Here is a 22,974-nt window from a genome sequence, read left to right on the forward strand (position 1 = left end):
AAAGCCAAACCTCAGAGCTTGCTTAGAAATGGCAACATTTATAGTTCTTAAACTACAATAGGAAATAAAATTTCAAATTAACAATATCTTTTTCTCTTATCCATGGTATCCAATAAGCCCAAAATTCCTCTGGCATCAGCTACCCTGACAGGATCTTAGCAACAATTCCCATTCACATCACGGTACAAGCGGCTCTGAAACCACAGCAAAGGGAAGAGGAATAAAGCATGGGTTCTGCAGTACGTACATTCTGGTGGAAGTCTGTTCTTTCTAAAAGCAAGCCTTTCAGTTTTCTTTCTGCTTTCTGCCAAACTAAACAGGACTCCGTAAACATACTGACGCACTGGCCTATACAGGAGAGCAGCAGGAGGCAAGTCTTTGTTGGCTTCATCTTCTATAGAAACGGCAATTTTGATTTCACCCTTTGGCATGAAAGAAAGCAGAGAAATATGACATGTTACAGTGAACAAAAAGCACTTAGGTATGCACGGGAACCCAATCCAACCCTAATACACATGTCAGCTAGTCAAGACAAATGTGATTCAGTAATAAAGCGGATCTCAGCTCGGGGAAGGATTAACCCAGCCTGCCTCATTTCCTCCAGGTTCTGTTGCTTTCCTCTTTCCCTTCTCCATCACACACATATTTGTTTGTCTGGACTAGCTACATGTGAGGATTAACTAAATATTGTACTTTTAATACAGGTACTTGAAAAAACAGCACACATGGAAATAGAGCAACGTGCTTTTAGACAGCCAAACACATCTGAAGCTGATCTACATTTCAGGCAGTTATTTCAAAAAATATTCATGCTGTCTAAAAACACCAGTCTTTGCTGCAGGATTTGAAACAATATTGGGGACTCAATGTGAAAAACAATGCATGAGCACACCTGGACAAAACCACCTATCTGGGAATTACTCGAGTAAGGTTAGGTTTGAATACATGTATGCAAAAAATTTAGTGGTTTATACCTTTTAAGAAAAAAGCATGAAAGAACCTTCCAAGATTTTCTCTCAAAACAGCACTGTTTTCTATAACTGCATATCCAAACATGTTAGGATATTCTTGGAGAAAAACTGACTGCACTGCCCCCAAAAATCAACCTTTATTTTTAACACTGACAAGAAAACACTCCATTGTGCTACTTTCTCTTAAAAAAAAACCTATTTAAACTATCCTAGTAATGAATCCTGAAGGTGACACCTTGAAGTGATTACATTAGGATATTGTCAGGTTTAACTTCGACAAAACTACCTTAGGTTTAAGGTTGTGTCTAAAAGGTCTCTCTCAGTAACAGCAACATAACCTGGAACACGTGCCCATTTCTGAAGAATCCCCATAATTCCACCACAAGGTTCAACAGCTCTGCACTAGGGTCACAGAAACCCTCTGCAGCTCCAGGCTGAGCCAGAGGGGCTGGAAAGGGCCCGGCAGGAAAGGCCCTGGGGGTGCTGGTGGCAGCAGCTGAACAGGAGCCCAGGTGGGCAAGAAGGACCAGGGCACCCAGGCCTGTTCCAGCCATGGTGGGGCAGCAGGACCAGGGCAGTGCCCATCCCCTGTGCTGGGCACTGGTGAAGCCCCACCTCAGCTCCTGGGGTCAGTTTTGGGCTCCTCACAACAAGAATGACCTTGAGGGGCTGGAGCATGTCCAGAGAAGGGAACGGAGCTGGGAAGGAGCTGAGGGAGCTGGGAAAGGGGCTCAGCCTGGAGCAAAGGAGGCTCAGGGGGGACCTTGTGGCTCTGCACAAGTCCCTGACAGGAGGGGGCAGCCAGGGGGGAGTGAGCTCTGCTCCCAGGGAACAGGGACAGGACAAAGGAAATGGCTTTAGGTGGCAGTGGTGGAGTCCCCCTCCCTGGAGGGATTTAAAAGCCACGTAGATGGGGCAGCTGGGGACATGGTTCAGTGGTGGCCTTGGCAGTGCTGGGTTAGCAATTGTACTCAATGATCTTAAAAGATCTTTTCTAACCTAAATGATTCTGTGATTCTGTGACTAAACATCAAGTACTATTTAAACATGCTAAGAATATTTGGCTGTGCAAAGTGTGAAACAGACCTGACATCAATGGTCTTCACAGACCTTTTGATTCTTCACTTCTCTTTGACAAAAAAGTGTAAGAACATGACAGCAACATGAGCTGTGGTACTAAACAAACAAATGGGAAATAGGAAATCCAAACCTCAACCTCGATGCAGTAACTTTTAGTTTGATGGATGTCAGACCTGCCTGCGGTCCTTATTGTCCTGATGAGGATTTTTAAGGTGAATAAAGGTTAACAGGAATGGGGACAGTGCCATTTTGCTAGCTGCTGGTACAAAAGGGATTTCTTAGAGCTGCTGTGTTTCTTTGGGGCCAGCTATCAGCAATGGGAGGGATCAGATGGGAGGGAAAACAATCTCAATACTTCAGAACACTGAAAATAGAAAAGACTTGGCACAGACACCAAAGCACATGCACTGGAATTTTTAGATGGAAATGGACTCTGCATAAACATACACACAGAGACATATACACCCATGCATAGAGATATACGAATATCTGCATATAGCTGGGGAAAAAAAATTAATTTTGTAAATAAATACTTCTAATTATCGTAACCTCATATTTATTGGAACAATGTACCAGATCAGTGGTTAGAAAATGGGGGGAAAACTGGTTCAAAAGACTGAAAAGGGACCAGAACTTAGAGCATTAAAAACGATGTAAAAATCTGATACTCTTTAGCCAGAAATGCCAGGACAATTATCTTCACAGAATCATTATCTCACAGTACCTCATTTTAAAATATCATACCTTAGTTAGGACATGAAAGATGTAGGGATACATTAACCCCTTCTTGTGCCTGTGCTCTGCCACTCGTAATACTTCAGGTGCTACCGGAGGTAATGGAGGGGTAGTAATATCCATGTGGTTTCTGGTGGGCATGGACAACAGGCATGGGATTTGTGGATTACTGGTTTGATTCCCTTTGACATCAGCTGCCTGACTTCCTGAAGAAGCACTAGAGGAACCTTCTGCCTGTAACAGAACATACAAAATAAAGTGCTTTGGATGTATCCAGAAACATACCAGGAGATCAGCCAAGAGAAACAGCAAACTTCCTCCCTCACCCCCAATGAAAACAGTAAATCCTCGCATCACGCTGTTGCAGTGTGCAGAATACATTATCCAAAGCTGGCTGCAAGGTTTTCAGGAAACAGAAACCTTCAGCCATTGTCTGCTAGTGGAACCAAATTACTACGAAAATAAATATTACGATAAAACTTTTAACTTATTAACAGCAACAGTAATTGCTATTTTTAAAAAAAATTTTAACTGCATAATGCAAAAGTGGACTGATGGCCTTTTAATGACCTATGAATGGCCTCTCAACTCAGTATTTCCAAGATACTCCCAACTCAATGTGTTAACCGACAGCCACATAGTCTGTAATTTATCTATGACTTCCATAAACATAGCCCTTCTCAGCTTGCAATTCTAGACAAAACAGGGAAAATAACATAGTTCAATTGTGTAACATGTAAAATACACAGTGTCCAAACTCAAAAGTCTGGTAAATGTTGTTGGTTTTTATGGTTGGTTGGGGTTTTTTTTGTAACATAAAAGCTCTTTTGTCTGAGAAGATTGTAAGAGAAAATGGCAGAGTTTTCTGACTGAAAGATTAAAGTGGCATTCTATTCCAGTTCTAGAAATGCAGTCCATAAACTTACGGGAAAAATATGATGCATAAAAATATACTGTAAACCTCCCAGCCTTTATAAGGATTTATGTTGATTTCTCAGGGATATGACAAAAAAAAAAAAAAATTAGAGTTCATTCCTAAAAATCCTGGTCTTCAAAACTGAAAGCTGGTTTTAGCTTAAGAGCTCATGTTAGTTTCATGCCTACAAATTATTACAGCAATAGTAAAAACTTTTAAGACCAAAATTTGATCACTTGATAATACATCATGCATGAGTATTTTCACAATATGTGTAAAGAAGTTCACATGCTTCCTAAGACTTGAAAAGCAAAGCTGAAACAGAAATGGCCAAAGCATGAAATCCCACAGAACACGTAACATAAAAAATAGGCCCAAACAAGCTCAGGTGGTTCCCTTCAGACCCATGAAAAATACAAACCTGCATGCAAACAACAAAAAACCCCACACTACTTCCAAAAATCTTCTACAGAAAGGTGTAGGTAGTAAAAACAGACTCTAGCAAGATATCAAAGGGAAACCTTGTTTTCAGATGACACTTTAATCACACAGCCAAAGAGGACGCTATTGAAAGATTGCATTTTAAATGTTGGCAATATGGACTTCATTTGAGTTATAAAAATGAAAATATATAGATGAAATGGTTAAAACCTGTAAACCAGAACACTCCCAACACCACATGCTAACACCAAATGCTTTCATAGCACAGCTTTATTAAATCTGTGTTATAGTATCAAATATTTCTATATCAGGTTAAAGACTTCTGTCTCTGTCTTCTACTACCCCAACAACTGTAAGTCAACAATAGTGAACCACAGCGAGAAGTTTACAGAACTATCAATTACTGGGGGCACACAGGGAAGAAAGAAGACAAAAAGCCCCACATGACAGCAATGCTTTCCCCGACTGCACTACCCAGTTTCTTCCTGCATCTGCTCCAGCAATATTCCAACACCTAAGCTGAGGAAACACCAAAGTTAAAAGGGGATTTTTTTCTCTAGAAATATGCATCCACCCAAATGAGAGGAGCTTACCTTTGTCATGTAGAATCACACTGTGAGATAACTGCAAGGAATTTTGACATTTAAGTCAAGGAAAGGAGTGTCAAGACTGCTGCTACCTGCCTGATCTTAGCTGGATTTTCAGGACTTTACCTCAGAGATTCACACAGCTCACTCGGTTGAAATCTTCATAGAATCACAGATTGGAAGGGACCTTTGAGACCATCTCATTCCACCCCTGCCATGGGCAGGGACACTTCCACTATCCCAGGTTGCTCCAAGCCCCGTCCAACCCAGCCTTGGACACTTCCAGGGATGGGGTACCTTCTCTGGGCAACTTCTTAAGGAAGTACTACCTCTTTTTTCAGTCATTAATGTTCACCTCTCTAGGAAATAAGTTCATTTACAAAACGTACTCACAATCCTTCCTGTTGTGCTCAGCAGATACTTCTGCCTTCTCCTGCTACTGAGGGCTGAAGAAGTGGTTTAATAATATTAAAAAAACTAGGCAAGTAAAGCTCAGGAGCACCAATACATTAAACAGGATATGTTTAAGTCAGCCTGCGTGCACACATCCATTGGAAAGTGCTCGTACAGCTCTGGCTCGGTGTGGGGGCTGTCCCTGGGAAAGGACACACTCAGGGCTGCGGGGACCCACAGGGCTGCACACACACAGCCCAGCCCAGCAGAGAAGAAAGGAATGTAATAGGTCAAATTAGCATTTGCATACGGTGACTAATCTCCAGGCAGACACAGCTATCCTACAGGCATAGCCTGTAGAAATAATAATCGCTGACGGATGAAATCATCCACTTGATATTTTAAGCACAAAAGCCCAAGTTTACTGGAATTCCTATGCCAAAGTACAAGGAAAATGTTGTTTGCTTACAGTGTAACTAACTCAGGATCAGGGGTTTTTTGACAGAGTTAACAGCTGGTATACAGCTCCACCATCAAGGCACAGAGATATTAAGTGCAAATGCTCTGAATATTCTTTCCAAACACAGCTCAAACTCGGCATAGAGGCCACCATATTCTTGATTGAACAGTGGTTTGAAATCTTAAATTTAATAATGATAAATCTTTATGAAGGGCTTACCTAGCCCATCCTTACCTAGTTAAGCAGCAACACTAACTGGTCCCACAGAGCTACTTTAACAAGTATTATGTGAAATTCCTACCATGCAGTTATAAAGGACTTTTAACTCCTCAGCTGAGCTCTAATACACCTGCAGTGGCCTGTGGCTAACACTGATGGTGTCAGAGCTGTACTTACTGCACTGTGGGTTACAGGATGTGGACTCTGACTCCATGGACACCCGGACTGTTACACTCCTTCCTCAAAGTCCAACATGCACTACTGGAAACCCAGAGAGCAACATCTGAGGGTGAGATAGTTGGCTAAGGGCCACACAAAGTTATTGATTTGTTCCTGGTTTGTATCTAGCATTTTTTTACACATCCTATTTAATGTTTGTTTTTATGTATATGCTCCCTTGGAAACTTCCCTCCTGTACTCTAAAGCTGTTGTTTTGTAATTCACAAAGAAGTGTAAAGGTTTGCACTAAATACTATGGATCAATATTGGAAATCCTCCCCCGAATTTGCTGTAAAGCTTTAACACAAAGTAATAAACTGTGATGTTTGGAATTTAAGGAAATACCTTTGTTTGGTCTCCCAGCTCTCCACGTGTTTGACCTTCTGACTGGGTTCCTGGCTTTTCCCAGCCTATTTTGTTCCCACTGACATGGCTGAAGGACAGCAGAAAGAAAAACATCATACTAAAATGCAGTTTGAGAGACAGTGAAATAAATCCTTGGTGTCTGTGACTGGAATTTTGGGCAAGACATTCTGATTTTAAGGGATGCTTTCTATAAAAAATGTCCATTTGCACGAGTCTTCAAAAAAAATTTCTGACATTCACATTAGGTTCCTTTGCAAAGTCACATTATCCCCAAATTTAGGAAGTGTAAACACTACAAGTTCAGTGAAGTTCCATAGCTTTTAGCTTCTGAAATTTTAATGAATTATACTGTGAAGTAGGAAGATTTTTTTACACAATGTAAAGGACTGGAAGGCTTTATGACATTTACCAAAACCTCACTCTCTCAATAAAACATAAGGGCAGAAGAGAAAAAACACCCAACACTATTTGGTTTTGGATTCCTGATTAAGGAACACAGCGGTGAGATTGAACCATGCAGATGTCTGCAGTCATAGTGACCCAAAACTATCTTTTTAAGGTCTATCATATCACTAATTTGCAGACTTCTGCAGGGCCAGGAGCTGGACTTCAATGATGCTTCTGGGTCCCTTCCAACTCAGGGTATGCTATGATTGATTCTATGATTCTTACTTTCAGGATACAGGTAAATGATTTTGAAAGTAAATTTATTTTAACAGAAGCTGAGTAAGAGAATATCCTCATGAGAAACTTACTTCACTGCACCCCCATTGCCTTCATCATTGTCAGAGGACGAAGATGTAGAAGAGGCAGGAAAATAGGTTGAATCCACATGATTAGGGCTCCCGCTCTGGGCTGGATTGATTGGAGAAGACCGTTCATACAATGGTGTGTGTTTTCCTTCGTGAGGAATGTTACTGTAGTTGTTCTGCTCAGACAGACTTTTTCCACCTGTTTCCAAGGTGATAGCTGGCTCAGAGAGGCTGTATGGGTATGGACCCTGCCCTTGGGCCCCACCCTGACTGGACATCTGCTGGGCCTAAAATAAAGGGATCACTCTTGAGTGAAGTCAAATAAGGCTTTGCTTTTAAAACAAAATACATTCTTTAATCAAGTGGCCTTTTCCAAATGTATGCATTAAAACTCAGCCATCTTGAGCATCCACAAAAACTGTTCTACCAGAGTCTGTAGCACCACTTCAGTTCCAGATTTAAAATTCAGTCAGTGACTGCCCACTCTAAAAAAGCTGGCTCCACCTTTCCCATCTGGATTCCAGTTTGCTGAGCACAGCAGGCTTCTCCCAGGGAGCAGGGCAGAAGCTACACTTACCACAGGTTTTGCTTGTAGTGAGGTCTGTGGAATGTTAAGCATCTGAGAAGGAACATATGGTGGCACTATCCCAGGCATACCAAACTGATTCGGTCTGGCTGCTGTATGGCAGGGGAGGAGGGGAAAAGAGAAGGGAAAAAAAAAAACAAACTAAAAAACCAAACACTCATGAAAACACTCAGTATTTGACATAAATGTTACCCTGTTTGTCCTTTTGCTTCTATGGTTCATTTACTCTTGTTCTGTTAGCATTACTGTTTTCTCCTATGTCTTTAAGTCAGTTTTATTCATTTTTGCCTTTCAATAAAAATACTTTGTAGCTTGTGAAGTGTATTTTATGTGTCTCACCTTCTTTCAGGTCTTTGTATCTCTCATTGCTACACATTCCTATTCTACCTGGGAATCAAAGACAGCTTACAAGAAAAAAAAAACCTCAAGAGATGTCACAATGAAGATGCTGCCAACGTCACGCAGATGCAGAATGCTGGCATTTTGTCATTTGAGTATTTGACCTAGGGGAGCCTCTAAACCCTTTAATGCAGGTCTTTGGATGTAAATAAAGACCTCCCACACCCTCAAAAAGAGCAGGAAAAATCTGTGTCAGTGTACCAGTATGGTAACTGATGATCTTCAGAAAATTTCAGCTAAAATGACATTTTAGTGTTAAGATTGGGGCATGAGTAGGAAATCCTGTGATCACACATTTTAATTTTTAAGCCTGAGAATAATCTGCAACACCACAACAATGTGTGGCTGCAATTTAAGCAGGTTTCTTATGACATCAAAAAATCAAAGACTATAAAGGGATTTCTGAAACATGTCAGCAAGGCCAGTGAGAAACAGTAAATATGTTTTAATGGCCAGAAAGAGGTCCTGTCCTCATGAATGTGAATGGACACCAGACTTCAGTTGTTCACAGCATCATCTCTCTCAAGTCCCAATGCCAGAATGGATGCTGCAATAGCCAAGAAGAAAAGTAAACCAGGTTGCTCTCTTCTGGGGCAAGAACACAACCTCAGCACATATCCTATAAAAACCTTCTTCTGAAACCTCATCTTCAAGGGTCAGTGAGAATTGCCAGAAGATACAAACACTTTTGTAGATGCTGCCACCAATACAATTTCTGATTTAGGGTTATTCCAGGTGTTAGTTAACACAAAAAGCCTGGCTGCTGTCATTACTTACCTAGGTAATGTGGTGGATGAAATGGCATAGGTTTATTAGTTGCTGAGTAATAAGCAACCGCTCTCTTAAACCGAGTAACTTTGTCATCTGTTCTAGACTAAAAAAAAAAAAAAATCTGTCAGAAGCACATCCAGGTTTGTCACCTGTAGGTCAGCACAGGGCTGTACAGTAGTTATGTACACCATATCTCAGGATTAATGCCTAGGGACCCTCAAGGGCTGCAGCAGTGCTCCAGTACAAGAAATGTTATGTCAACCCATGTAAGGGTGAAGTTTAAACATTCAGTCTTCATGTACAGCTGATTTTCAAAGGAAGTGCACGCAGCTAGGCTACAAACCCCTCTGGTCATCAAGAATTTAAAGCACTGAGGGTAAACACCCTCAGAAAGCACGGAACATGAAATTAGAATAGCTGAGCCACTGCAAATACCAATAGATTCCTATTATCAACTGATCAAATCACTATTTTATCGAATGCAATTCTTCAACACAAATGTACAGCAAAATTGATTTAAAAAAGAAAGCAAGACAAGTAGTTGGCTTTATACTTTACCTGCGAATGCTGAAAAACATCTTTTGCTATGGCATCCAAATCAGTGGTGTCCTGAATGTTGCGGACGTAGTCGGCTACGGCTTTGATCACTACGTCACACGGCGGTAAAACTAACTGGTGAGCACGTACCTGCATGGCAAACACGGCAGCGTGAGCACGGAACGGGCACACGGCACGCAGCCGAACCCCCCGTTACTGACAGTATCTTCAACAAACTCCCTGCTGCCACACTATCTACCTACTTTTGGGCCTTCCACTTTAAGACTTCACCTTAAACAGGGACTCATACAATTGCAACACATTTATATATACGTGAAACCTCACCTCTATGTAAATACCTGCTGGTTAAGTATCAGCTCCAACAACAAACAAGGTTAACTGTGCTGATTCTTTCACTGCTTTCTAGTTGCACATTTCCCCCAGTACAAAATGTTTCATCTAATTCATCATGAACCATAATCTTCATCACACATTCACATATATATGGCGGGAAATATTTTGATACAGTTTATTTTCTGAGTGTAAAGTGATAGCAGAACTGATGAAAAAGACCCACTGGAAACCCTGGACTTCCACCTCAGCATTCAACTGGTTCCTCCTGAAAATAAATCATGACTTGGCATATGATTATGGGAATGGCTGCTCTTATATGCCCCATGTAATCCTATGTGGGGAACAGAAGCTTCAGGCCAAGGAACCATTCTGGACCTCTGTAAAATTCCAGGCAGGAAGCAGTGCTGCCAGCTGGGTCTGAAGAACTCCTCAACCATCGGCAGCCTCTGCTCGCATCCCGAGTGCTGCACATGCTCACAGGGCCAGGAACGAGGTCGCCAAATACATGTCCTACATTCTAGAGGAAGCCTGAGCAATTCCTAAAAATTCTGGCTGGAACCTCTGCACAATTCTGAAGCACTCCGCCTGGGTCTACAGGTTTTTGCTAGCTAGGTTTTTGCTTTTAACATCTTTTAACCTGTTTGCAAAATTCAGTGATTCAAAACTTGAGAGATCACTATTATGATTTAATACTTCTATTTTTAAGATATAAAAAAATTTGAAAAATCTTTGTGTTCTTATTGCGTTCTACACAGAGAGATCATACTTTACTAGAAAATAGCACAATTCAGTCTTGTCAGAAATATTTAAGCAAAATTCTGATTAATACTTCATTAGTTTTATCTTTGAAAATTTAAAACCTGTACCACAACTCCATTTTATACAGAGTCTACCATATGTGATTATTTTCTTCCCTGCCCTTATTTGATCTACTTCTGATGCAACTTCTTACACTGCCCTCTTCATATTTAGGCCATGGAATTTTTGCCAGATTCCCATTTTTATTAATTTCCTTCTCCTAATGTCTACTTTTTACAAATGTCAGGATATTCATTCTATCTCTGGTCATTCTCTACCAGAGATGAGCTCTGTATTTTATAAGCCTAAATTAAACATAGAAACAGAATGGTTAAGGGACCTTAAAGCCCATCCAGTGCCATCCTCGCCATGGGCAGGGACACCTCCCACTGTCCCAGGCTGCTCCAAGCCCCATCCAGCCTGGCCTTGGACACTGCCAGGGATCCAGGGGCAGCCACAGCTGCTCTGGGCACCCCGTGCCAGGGCCTGCCCACCCTCACAGGGAGGAATTTCTTTCTAAAAACTAACCTAAACCTGCTCTCCTTCAGGTTAAGACCATTCCCCCATGTTCTGTCACTCCATGTCCTTGTGAAAAGTGAGCAGTTAAGAACAGTTCTGTTCAGTGTAGTCAGTGGCAGGGTAATTATTTCTATCTCAGACACTAAAATCTAAGTTTACACTAGTGTGCACTCTGAATATATACAATATTAAATATAGATCACACTCACATGTAAGCTTAGAGTCACAAATATTGATGATAGAATTTTGCCCACATTTTGCCAGAAGAAGGATAAGATTTTCCTCTCCCTGGTAATCCAAGTCAGTTGGTGAACACCTCCCATGTTCCTTGTATGTGTAACAATTACCCATCTCTAAAAGCAGCTGAATCATTCCGTGGCTGTGTCATGCTGGATGCGCTCTCGGCAGAGCCCTTGCAGAAACCCTGCACTGCTCCCTGAGGGTTCCTGCAATCTCTGCTTGGAAACACAGTGGATGACAGAAGTAAGCAATCTCCCATTAATTTATGTGATCTCCATGATGACAATACTGAATAAACCATATAAAGCTGGCATCAAGAGAACACATCACATCACTCTGGCACTAACATTCAGCTCAGGCCCTGAAGTATGAAGTGAGGCCTATCAAGGGCTCACTTTGCATGTCGCTCCCATTTAGCTGCCTATAAACAGCCTCAAGATCTTACTGGAGCATATTCTTAAATCCTGAAGTGAGGCCTTCTGGAAGTATGCTTTACAGATCTAGAGACATTTCACATATTTGGATTTTCTTTTCTTCTGTTTCAAAGACATCCAGTACAGATGTGAGAACACCCTCAAAACTAAGAGTATCATGACCTACACTACACAGAAGTCTGAAATGAAAATGGTGAAATAAGATGTACTTTCCTGATATTAAAGAATAAAATATATTTCTATTCATTTCAGAACTTTCCAGAAATCCAAAACTGTAGATTTTGTACTGGATCATAAAGAATGTTTCTAATCCTGCGTGCATTAAAACACAAGCTAAGTCTTACTGCATGTTAGGGATAGGAAAAATTCAGACTAGCAGCAGAAGTTACAGAGCATGTGTTGGTGGTTCAAACTTACTTTTAGTGTCACACAAAGCATTTCAGAGCAAAAGCAGCAACATGTTTTACCAATTTCTCATTAGAAGTTACTTTTTTCCCTTATCCTCTGAAGAAAAGTTTCAGACAAGCAACAACATGGAAAATCATTTCTGGAAGGCAAACATGGGGGTGGGTCCCACACATGCAGGCAATCAGGTTGGAGAGCTTACACCTGAGAAGGGCCCAGTCTCTTTGCTAGTTGTAAAAGGACTCCTTCAGTTTGTGACAGAGCACTGACAAAAATCACAAGTCACTTTTTTGTGCACTCTGAAAAGACTAAGTGGGGAAAGGCCATGCATTCTATAGAAGTAATTGTCAAAATGAGAGGCAGAGTAACATTACAAACACAGAAGCAACAAGACAAAAATATCTTGGGTTTGACAAAATAAACCTGCGAAAATGGTTTTTGGAAGAGAACAGACTCATAAGCACAACTCCACGGGATAACTAGGATAGCGTAGAAGGTACCTAAGCTACACCTGGGAAGAGCTCCCCAACTCTGGGAACACCCCAGCTGCCCACTGTCTTCAGAAGCAAAGCCTGTAGAGACTAATCAACTAGTCATTTACCGCTGTGCCTGCTGGAAACAGGTAATTGGTTCAGTTTCATTCTCAAACAAAAAAGAGACCTCGAACGTTCAGTTGCTGTGAGACAACACACAGAGAACATCTTTTTTCCACTGGTGAGTGAAAAGGCTGAAGATATGAAGAGGAACAAGAATTATGTCAGAAAGCGAAGGAGAGAGCAGAAGCACAAGCCAAAGATGTGATACAGACAGACTTCCCTGAGACCTGTGTGACAGCCCAGCACACTCCAAACCTGAGGGCTGGGCTGCCATCCAGAACTCCCTGACAAGCCATAGGGATGAGCCAACGGGAGCCTTCATAAATTCTATAGCTATAAAAGTGAAGCCTTGCACCTGGGCAGGAATAACCCCTGGCTACTCCACAGGCTGGAGGTGTGCCAAAAGGGACCTGGGGCTGGAAGGCAGCAGCAAACTGAACGGGAGCCAGCAGGGTGCACCCTGGGCTGTGCAGCAGGAGCACAGCTGGCAAACCCAGGCATCCCACTCCTCAGTACACAGCAGATCCACTCCAGAGCACTGCATTCTGTCTGGGGCTCGAGCCACGTGGCCGAACAGTTGAGCTGGTTCTGCAGAAGGCCATCCAGATTGTCAAAGAGGTGGGAACAATTGCTCTGTAAAGACAGGGCTGAGGGAATGGGGCTTATTCAGCGTGGGAAAGACAAGGCTTTGGAAATACAGCCTTCTACTACCCACAGAAAGGTAACTGAGCACACAGAGCCAAGCTCTTCACAGCACTGCATTGTGCAAGAGCAAAAGACACCAGACATAGCCTGAAACAAGAAGGGCTCAGACTGCACACAAGGCAAAGCAAGCATCTTCACCGTCGGGACCATCAAACCACAGGGCAGGCTGCCCAGACAGGCTGTGCAGTCTCCAACCTTGGAGATTTCCAAGACTAGTCTGGGCAATGCCCTGAGCAACCTGCTCTGACCTCAAGCTGACCACACTTTTCACAGGAGGCTGTACTAGATGACTTCCTGAGGTCTTTCTGACCTGCATTATGATGACCCTTAGCATCAAAATACCCCATGAACAACAAGGCATTTATTTGAAGTGTATTTTAATAGTGTCCCCTTTGTCATCTAAGCAGCAGCAAATTACCTAAGCATCTACTTCACATATTAGTCTCCCTCTGGCAAACACCCTCTGAAGTCAACAAACAGTAAGACAGGAATTTCCTAGAGAGATTCAGAGAAGGAGCCTAACCTGCATATTTTGGATTGCTTTCTGGAAGCATCTCTGCCTCTCCACCGAGATGGAGCAACTAAGGAGATGGAGTTTCCCTGCATACCCTTCTTATTAATAAAGGGAGACTGCATTAAGCTTTGTTTCTAAGGTTACCTTGTGAATGAAGAGTCAGCACTTCTTCAGTGGTCTGTGCTCCCAAACAGGCACCAATTCCTTCCAGAGCTAAGAAACTGCCCTCCCAAACTCATTCTGACAGTATTGCACATTGATCTTGAAGCTCCATACTTCAACCAGTTTTTCCAGAATAAGAACCAAATTGTCTTTAAGATAAATCCAAAAGCACACAAATAATGCTGGTTTACAAACAAGGTCTAGCAATCAGATGATTTCTCAGGAAATCAATCAACTCTTCTTGTTTCAAACCCCTGATTTGGGTGGTCATTTCAGTGAACTCTGCTCTCAGGAAGGTGACAGGACTCAAATGCAGGTCTGCACAATGATTACATGTTTCCACAGGGACATTTGGACAGACAAGATCCTGACTCAGAAAAGGTCACATCCAGCTTTTGATTCTTTCTCCCTGTTGCAGCAACAGCAATTCATATCTCTTCATTTAAATTTGGCCATGGAATCTTCACAGTTCTGCTGAGCTGGCTGGTAATTGCTGGTGTCTCCTGAAAGGCTTTTCATCCAACACATAGAGATGTTGTCCTGACTCTTGGGTTCATTTCCTTCCACAGGTTAAGTATGGATGTCTTCAGTCAGGTTTTCCATTTTCCTCCCATCTTCCCATCTCTACTCAGCTGTTCCTGGATGAACCCCCCCCTTTAAAACAGAGGTAGGGGTTCCTCTGGTTTGCTTTTTTCCCCTCCCCATGGCGACTTCAGGGGAGACCCAGCAATTTCCACCAGCAAAGCTGGTAGTTTCTTTTCTAAGTTACCCTCTTCCACTGGTGAACTGGCAAAGCTTCTCTTGCAGGAAAAGTAATTACTATTTTGCTACAGCATAATAAAAGATTGAGAGAGAATGCAGGAAATAAATTGTACTTTATTAACTGTAATAGTTCTCCCTGAAAAGCAACAAATCCGGCCACTGGAACAGAATCTGTCAGCTTTGATGCTCAAGACCATACTGTTCTAAAGACAAAAGATTAAAATCTTTACACAATGAGAAAAAGCCTTCTAAATCCTGAGATGCATGAGGTGTGGGATTAAAGCCCTTGGTTCCCGAGCACGGAGAACACTCAGTTGTGACTCTAAATAGACACAACAAAGCAAAGTTTGTAAGCACAGCCCAGGAAGGACATCCTGGGGAAACACAACAACTTCCCCCCATTTCCAGTTTTCATGAGGGCTTGTGCTTTTTGGGACTGTTCTGAAACTACTCCTTGCTATCAGCCTTGTGGTTAATAGAAATGTTTTTTTAGGGTTATTTAAGCATTCATAAAATTTACATGTAATATTGCTTTGTGCAGATCTACACTGAAGAGGTCCCTACAGGGAGCTGTGGTGACATCACTGACATACTAGCATGTCAATGAAATGAAACTCAATTAATGAGCTCCTGAAACAAGTTATCATTTCAAACCATGAGCACTGTGAAATTAAAGCTGAAACAAACAGGCAGTTGTTCCAATACCAGTAACTAAGGAAGACTGGTTTGCTGCAGATGTGTCCTTCCACCTGACACAACTGCCAGGCAGAAGACAGAGGTGCTGTGCTCAGTTTGGGGCTGTGAACTGAACAAATGGCCAGCAAGCGGCCATGAAATTCAACAAATCCCGTGTTGTGCTAGCCTTTCCTCAGTCAGGGCACTCATCTGGGGCTTTGCACTGACAACAGCGCAGCAGTTTTCACGGAACCTTTAACAGCCAAATGGGAACTGCTTTCATATCTAATTACATTGGCCAACAGATAAAATCCATCAGGGAGGACTGCTTAAGGCAGGCCAGGATGCTCTGAGGGTACATGTTTCACTTCCTTGGGATGCCAGCTACAAAGGCCAGCTGGCATTTCCACTGAACAGGTACATCGAGAAGCAAAGATGACAAATATCTAATTTTCATTTAAGTAATTCAGGATAACTTTAGAGGGCTTTCCAGGAGGTCTAGGTGTCTGAAGTCATAATCTGATCTGACTGGCAAACAAGTCTATTCAGGCTAGACCCCAGAAAGAATCACCAGAAAGTTTATCAACCACTTGGCAAGAAGCCCTACATTCTAACCTTTTTAGTAAAAAATGAAAATACAAGCACACTCACTCATTTTTTCACCTCAGATTTTACAAGGAAGTAGCAAACATGCATGCAGGTTTTGTTTTGCCACTGGAATGTGCTGACACTTACCTTCCTAAACACCAGAGTGGCAGCAAAATAGAGGATGAGTGTAACATCAAATGTCACAACTGTTCACTAAACAATGCATGTGCAAGCCCTAAAAATTCTGCTGAAAATCTGGAATCTAGTTTTAAATTCTACCTTTGGCAAAACAAGTTTTCAAGGCTTAATAAACTTTCAGAACAGAAGGGGAAAAAAACCCACCTATTTTTGCTGTAGAGATAACAAAACAGTCTGACAGAATTTACAAAAAGCAGATTATTTGCTGCATGGTACACCTTAGGAGAAAGGCAAACAGATACATTTGTTGTGGCAGAGAGAAAGGTCACTGTGATCCCATTCTCTGATGTGTCCAGTTTCCCTTTTATAGCTGTCTACTTGGCAGATGCACGAGGCAAGTGTGATGAAGCAGCAGAACACACGTACTGTAAACTAAGAGCATCAGGCAAGTTACTTGTCTCAACCCCCCAAAACTACCAAAGGCCACTTTAGCTTTCTCATGCAATCTGTTCTCCAGCATATCTACACTTTACATTCCAAAAACAGACTATTACAGACAAACTCAGAGCAGCAGAAAACAAAACAAGATGGTAGGAAGATATACAGCTCATTATTTTTGATAGCTGAAGAACATGACTAAACAAAAAACTCTCCTCTTCGAGAAAGAGGAGAGCAAGAAGCTGCATTCTCCAAGCCAAACCACACTGGAGCTCCGGCTCGTGCAGCTGAAGGGCACTGAGGGGGATCACAGGGCTAAGTTTAGACCTGTAAGGCCAATGACCCCAGGTATCCTCTGCAGCTGGGGACTGGGATACCTGAGGGTGACCCAGCACAAGGGCCTTGCAGAGCTGCTCTCAATTAACCTACCACATTGCTCTTGTTAACCAGTAGCATTGATTTTAGCTTAATTTCTCCGAATTATATTGAATTTTTACCTTAAGTGAAGCTAGTGGATGTTCTGGACCAAGTAAACTCCAATGAAAGGAAGCCAAATCTTCATCAGGTAGAATATGATTACCTGGAACATAACACAGAATTCATTTAAGTACACTGTAAAACGTTACACACTATTTCTACATACAGCAAACAAGTCTGCAATCAGCCCTCAACTCCCGATCAAGAGGATTAACAGATTAAACTTGCAGATAGCTTTTTGTTACTCCAGAAAAACCTAATTAGCACGCTGCTGCTGCAGCAACAGCCACTTTATGCGTGTGAGGAGCGCTCTTCCATGAAACCAACTCCCCTGCAGCAGCAACGGAGCCAGGCACAACATGGGACCCACCTCAAGCCAGTGTGTCCTATTAGGGAATCCTCAAGAGATTTCACAATGCAGGTGCAACAGTGTAAGAACACATTCTATTGCTCCCTGACACATGCTGGTAAGCCCCTTCTGCATCCCAGCACGTGCCATTACTGATCCACATGGGAGCTGCCTCTGGAATCTGCACTCTGCTCCACTGTGCAGCACGGGTCAAGCAGCAAGGCACCAGCCAGGTTTATCTAACCCTCACGAACGCCAGCAGCTCCAATGACACTTAGCAGGTTCCCAGTCCCTGAAGTTTCTTTTGCTGATCTGACCGGGTCAGATGAGACCTTGGGCTGGCAGCAGGGAAGGAATTGGGAAATTATTTTGTTGTTTCCATGGACAGAGATAGAGACTGTATTTACCACACTGTTCATACCTAATGGAAGATCACCTACACTGGCTTTTTTTTTTCCCCCAAAGCACATCACACTCAAAAAAAAATTCTTACTAGGAAACATTTCAAACATTTCTATTAATCAAAGACACAACTAATCAACCTCTGATGGAGTTCAATGGCTGCAGATCCAAACTTTACAAGAGCTAAACAGAATGTCTTAACACAATTCTGGTGGAAAACTTCAGGATATATTCAATACCCGGTTTTATAGAGCAGCAGCTTATTAGTGAATGCACTGTTCATAAAGAACATGACAAGATTCTCTGAATATTACAACAGTTGTTTTCTTTCTTGATATTTTTCTTGTAAAATCATCTAGTTTTCTCTTAATGCTCTTTAACCTGTGAAAGCCAGGAAAGCCGTCCCCTGCCTGGTGACAAGCAGATGCCTTCTCAGAGTGGAAAGTCTTTGTGTTCAAGCAATACTTCACCCCTACCAAGATCTCCAGCAAGGAGATGCTATCATCTAAACTTTAATGTCACATCAGAAAGATTCAACAAGTTTGCATATAACAGCCACACTCACTAATCTGATCAAGGTAAGATTAGACAGTCTTTCTAATACAGGTCTGCAAAAATCTACTGTGGCCAGAGCAGCACAGTTCTGTGATAACTGACAGTCGCTCCTGCAGATGCTACCTTTTAAAATAGTCAGGCCTTCTCTCCCGTCCACCAAAACCTCAATTTTGTTTGGTCTCCATCTGTCATTGCAGTTAACTCCATCCCCCAGAACACACATAAGGCAGTGTTCGATCAATTCTCACCATGTACACTGAAGTGCAGCAGTATCTTTTGTGGTCCAATTAAGAAGTGATGCCTGTACTTACCTTACATAGTTCTAAAATTTTACTGAGGAGCAGTACAGGATTCCATAACTAAACATGTTACAGAGTGCTGTCACAGTGGGAAAGAGATCAGTGTTACATAAGCAACCTCTATTTCTTGACCTGGCTGAACAACCTCAACATATATTGATTTTTCCCATTTTAATAGCTTATTTTAGTGTATGCCTTAAGTTTTTTTTTTAAAGCAATTAGATACTAATTGAAGCCACTGCCTTTTCTAAAGAGTTCACTGAATTAGAGCCCTATATCTCACACTGGGTTTGTTTTTCTACTTGCTGAAGCTTGGGCTGCTTTTCTTTTTTAAAATTATTCTGAGGTATTTGAGTCAAAAGTTACAAAATAACCCAAATCAACTCCCTGTTTACACCAGCAGCAATTAGAACAGAAATTTTTAAGAGCACGCAGTATCCAGGCCACATGCCAAGGATACCCTTTGTATTATAATGGTACAGCTATAAACCCCTTCTGGATGAAAAGCTGTAAGAAGGAAAAAAACTGTAAACCAAGCCAACCAACCACAGTGCACACAGAACCTCATATGAAAGCAATCTTTAGAAGTTTGCCTCGTTGATACAGTCAGAAAAATATTTTGAAAGAATACTTCAATTGAGACTTTATCCCTGAACAGAACTCAATCCCAAATCACTTGCCATTGAGAACAACTTTTTAACTGCCCAGTTTAGTGTCATTCCTCAGGCTTCTCCAACTGCTTAATGTGAGACTGAAACTTTGAGGATGATTTTACTCTTTCAGCATTCCCCAAACTGATTCTTGGAGTTAATGACATGAAAGAATCTGAATACAAAGAAACTTTAGTTTCCTGGATACAGAGAAATACATCTGCAGCCCTAAAGTTGAATACGGATATCACAGCTATTGTGATAGTTTGGGCCTTCTGGAATTGCAAACATTAAACCAGCAGCTTAACTGTAATTATTTCAGAATACATTATTTTATTCCTACACAAAGTACTAGCATGGGGAGTTATACTGCTGTACTCAGAAGAAATTCATGTGCCTTCCCATGTCATCAAATGCTCACTCATTCCTTCCCATTGTGCTTTTCTTTATTCTACTTAATAGGATCAAAAAAGACCCAAAGAGGCCACAGGAGCAAGGGCAGAATAAGCCAGACAAGCCCTTAGATATTCAACAAAAATATAAAAATTCAGATTAGAAAATGAGCCACCCTAATTTAAACACATTTCATGCTACACACAACTATATGCATATAGGCACTTAGTATATTCCATTTAACAACAACAACAACAACAACAAAAAAAAGTTACTATATTACCAAGGTTGCAAAAGTTAAAACATGTTGCCAGTACTTTAAGGCAAACTGTATCAGTTTGTTGTCAGCTCATATAATCACTTTCTATCCCAAATACCTAGGGTTCCTAAAATTCACTCGTACAAAAATAACACAAAAGCCCCAAGCACAAGAAGATCTCCGGAGTCTCTTCTATTCTAACTTCTGTGAACTTTATTCTGCTTACTCATACTGAATACACACACCCACAAGAAATGCAAAGGAATACTCAAACTAAACTTGTAGCTGACCTGGGGGTCTTTAACCTTTGTACCAATTTGAGGGGGAGGAGGGAAAGCCACCAAATCTCTCTAGAGTAATCATGTGAAATTACCTCAAATTTCTTTCTCCTAAGAACACGCTGAAAAATATTTGGTCGTGAAAGACAGCAAGAGAGAAAAATAACCAAGAGCTTCTTGCATAAAACTGCAAAGCCTTCAGAGACTTTATCAGAACTTTTCTCACCAACTGTTCGATATAAGCAAGCAAAGTCTCAGCAGGCCACGCAGCTGGAATTGTGTGGCAACTTAAAGCCACACTTCCCATGAAGTCCATAAAGTGTATCTGCAACTGGGAAACTGCTTTTCCAGCAGTAATTCTTACTCATTGAACTGGCATGCCCCAACTTATTTATAGACTCCAAAACAAAGCCAAGCAATAGTAGTCTGTCATGCAATTCCTGCAATGGCAGCTCAGCCAACCCTCTGCCTTCCCTCCCTACACCTGCACAGGCAGGAAAAACACACACTGACAAAAAGCAACTCCAGCTAGTCAAAAACTTGTGACTTTCTACTGCGAGAGCCATTGGTTCTTTCCTTCTTAACATGGAAGGCGCCTTCCTGGACTGGGAGCAATATTAAAGACTGCTAAAATATTAGCATTTAAAACAGTAACACAAAATCTCTCTCATTCAGAGCTTTCAAAGAAGTTTTATTCCTCTATCATGTACCCACAACTGAAACAAAGTGAGTGAGAAACTAAAAAGAAGATCCAGTTTACTTAATTTGTTTGCACAGCATGACAAGATCAAGAACATGGCTGCTCCCAAAAAGCAGTTAGAATGCTGTTCTAAATGAATCTTATTCATTGGAGTCAACTTTGTCAGTAATTAATTCACTCTTCTGTCTGAGAGTATGACAGTTATTCACTATCACTGCTGTGGAAAGAGTGTGTTAAAAGTGTCCCGTTTAAGCAGGAATGTGAAACTGCAGACATTCCCTCCTGTGCTGCTGAGTATGAGAAGCTCGTGAGCATGAAAAGCTAGAGTGCTAAGGAAGTATACAGACAAAACCAATGGAATGGTACAATGCTGGTCACTTGTGTTTTCAGAAATGCTGAGTTTCACTCAATTATACAGTTCAATATATTTCCGTTGCAGCTGACATGCTGCCATATTTATCCAACACTCATTTCAGAGGGCGGAAAAAAGCCCCAGCAAACCAAGCACCTTCACTCCATAGGTGTTATTTTTAGGTGTTATTTTTAGGCAGAATTCAGGATAAAAGCATACTTCCAGTCTGGAAAGTTTACCACTGAAACTAGACCTCATACTATACAGAACCCAAACTAGAACCACAACTGTCCTGATTCCCCCAACCCACAGAGAACATTCTAGCTAAGCAGAGCTCTGCTGAATCCCTGCTTTCAGCTCTTCTTTCTAGACAGCCACAATTTGCATTGCTCAAAGGTTTCTACAAACTGGGTATGTCTGACCTCAAACACACATCCAGTCCACCTCACACAGCAGGAATGTCTGGAACAAAGGGATGCCTTTCCCCAGGTGCTTTGTCAAATTACACACACATTATTTTAAAACAGTTAATAGAAACTGAAATTGTAAGGCTGACTAGCAGCATCTTCACTTACCTAAAAGAGCAGCAAAAATAGGAAAGCGATTTGGATTCAGGTCCAGTTGCTTGGCAACTTCATGCATTAGGTATTGGCTTGTTGTGAGGCTTTTCCCATTCCGGCTCAGTTTTAGGGCATGGGCACTGAAATAGTAAGGGATGTTGCACAATGCATAATCGGAGTCATATGCAACCAAACCATGGAAACCTTTTTCTCTGCAGAAAGCAATTACTTCTTGATGATGATCCTCAATGCTCTGTGCAACCTATAGTGGAAGACAGAGCAATTAGCTCCAGTGTAAATGGCAGCACTGATTTATCACAACTATTATGATACAGTGGGTCTTTCTGAAACTATACACATGCATTTACAACACTTGAGATATTTTTAAAGTAATTAAAAAACTCCAGTGACGCAGCACATACAGACAGGACGTAAGGAGCACGCAGAAGCACACGCTTCTGGAAGGCCGCACGCTGTAGCGGCATTCTGTATGAGTGAACTCATCTGAAAAAACTGTTTATTACCAGAAACACTTGAACTCTGAAGATGTTACTGTTCCAGTGTGTCTGTACCAGCTCATGGGGAGAGCCCTGAGGCTGTGGGTACTCCAACAGTTCAGCACACCAAGATGCCCCCCATGATACGAAGTTTTTTGGCCCACTTTTAAATGGGCCAAACACAACCCCAGATGAACAGAGATAACTTTGTTGACCTTTCAAATGCAAACCTTGCTGTATTTAAGCCAACTTTTTTCCCCTTTCCACCTTCAGCCTATCCCTTCATGCACAGCTGTATCCGATGGTGCAAACTGCTTTGAGTTTATAGCCCAAACTTCACCTCTCCACTCCTGTTGCCTAGCAAAGCACATATTTTAGGCTACAGAAATCAGATGACTTGAACAGACATGTGCAGGGAGACATGGGCCAATTCCTAATGTTGG

At 41.7% G+C, this 22,974-nt stretch overlaps 1 protein-coding gene across 3 annotated transcripts in view; it reads right to left on the reverse strand.

Moving 5' to 3' along the window:
* Positions 1-22,974, reverse strand: part of FAM120A (family with sequence similarity 120A) — a 49,430-nt gene that overhangs the window by 20,881 nt on the left and 5,575 nt on the right. For 2 of the 3 annotated variants that reach the window (XM_048316101.1, XM_048316099.1), the window contains exons 2-10: positions 22,050-22,296; positions 17,258-17,340; positions 9,454-9,582; positions 8,902-8,998; positions 7,717-7,817; positions 7,143-7,426; positions 6,367-6,454; positions 2,796-3,020; positions 248-422 (exon numbers count right to left, since the gene is read on the reverse strand). In XM_048316101.1, the coding sequence (XP_048172058.1) occupies positions 248-422; positions 2,796-3,020; positions 6,367-6,454; positions 7,143-7,426; positions 7,717-7,817; positions 8,902-8,998; positions 9,454-9,582; positions 17,258-17,340; positions 22,050-22,296 (1,429 nt within the window). The remainder of the gene's footprint in view (positions 1-247; positions 423-2,795; positions 3,021-6,366; positions 6,455-7,142; positions 7,427-7,716; positions 7,818-8,901; positions 8,999-9,453; positions 9,583-17,257; positions 17,341-22,049; positions 22,297-22,974) is intronic. The other variant, XM_048316100.1, reaches the window with a different exon arrangement.

This window comes from Corvus hawaiiensis, chromosome 11, assembly GCF_020740725.1.
Source record: "Corvus hawaiiensis isolate bCorHaw1 chromosome 11, bCorHaw1.pri.cur, whole genome shotgun sequence".
Lineage (NCBI taxonomy): Eukaryota > Metazoa > Chordata > Aves > Passeriformes > Corvidae > Corvus > Corvus hawaiiensis.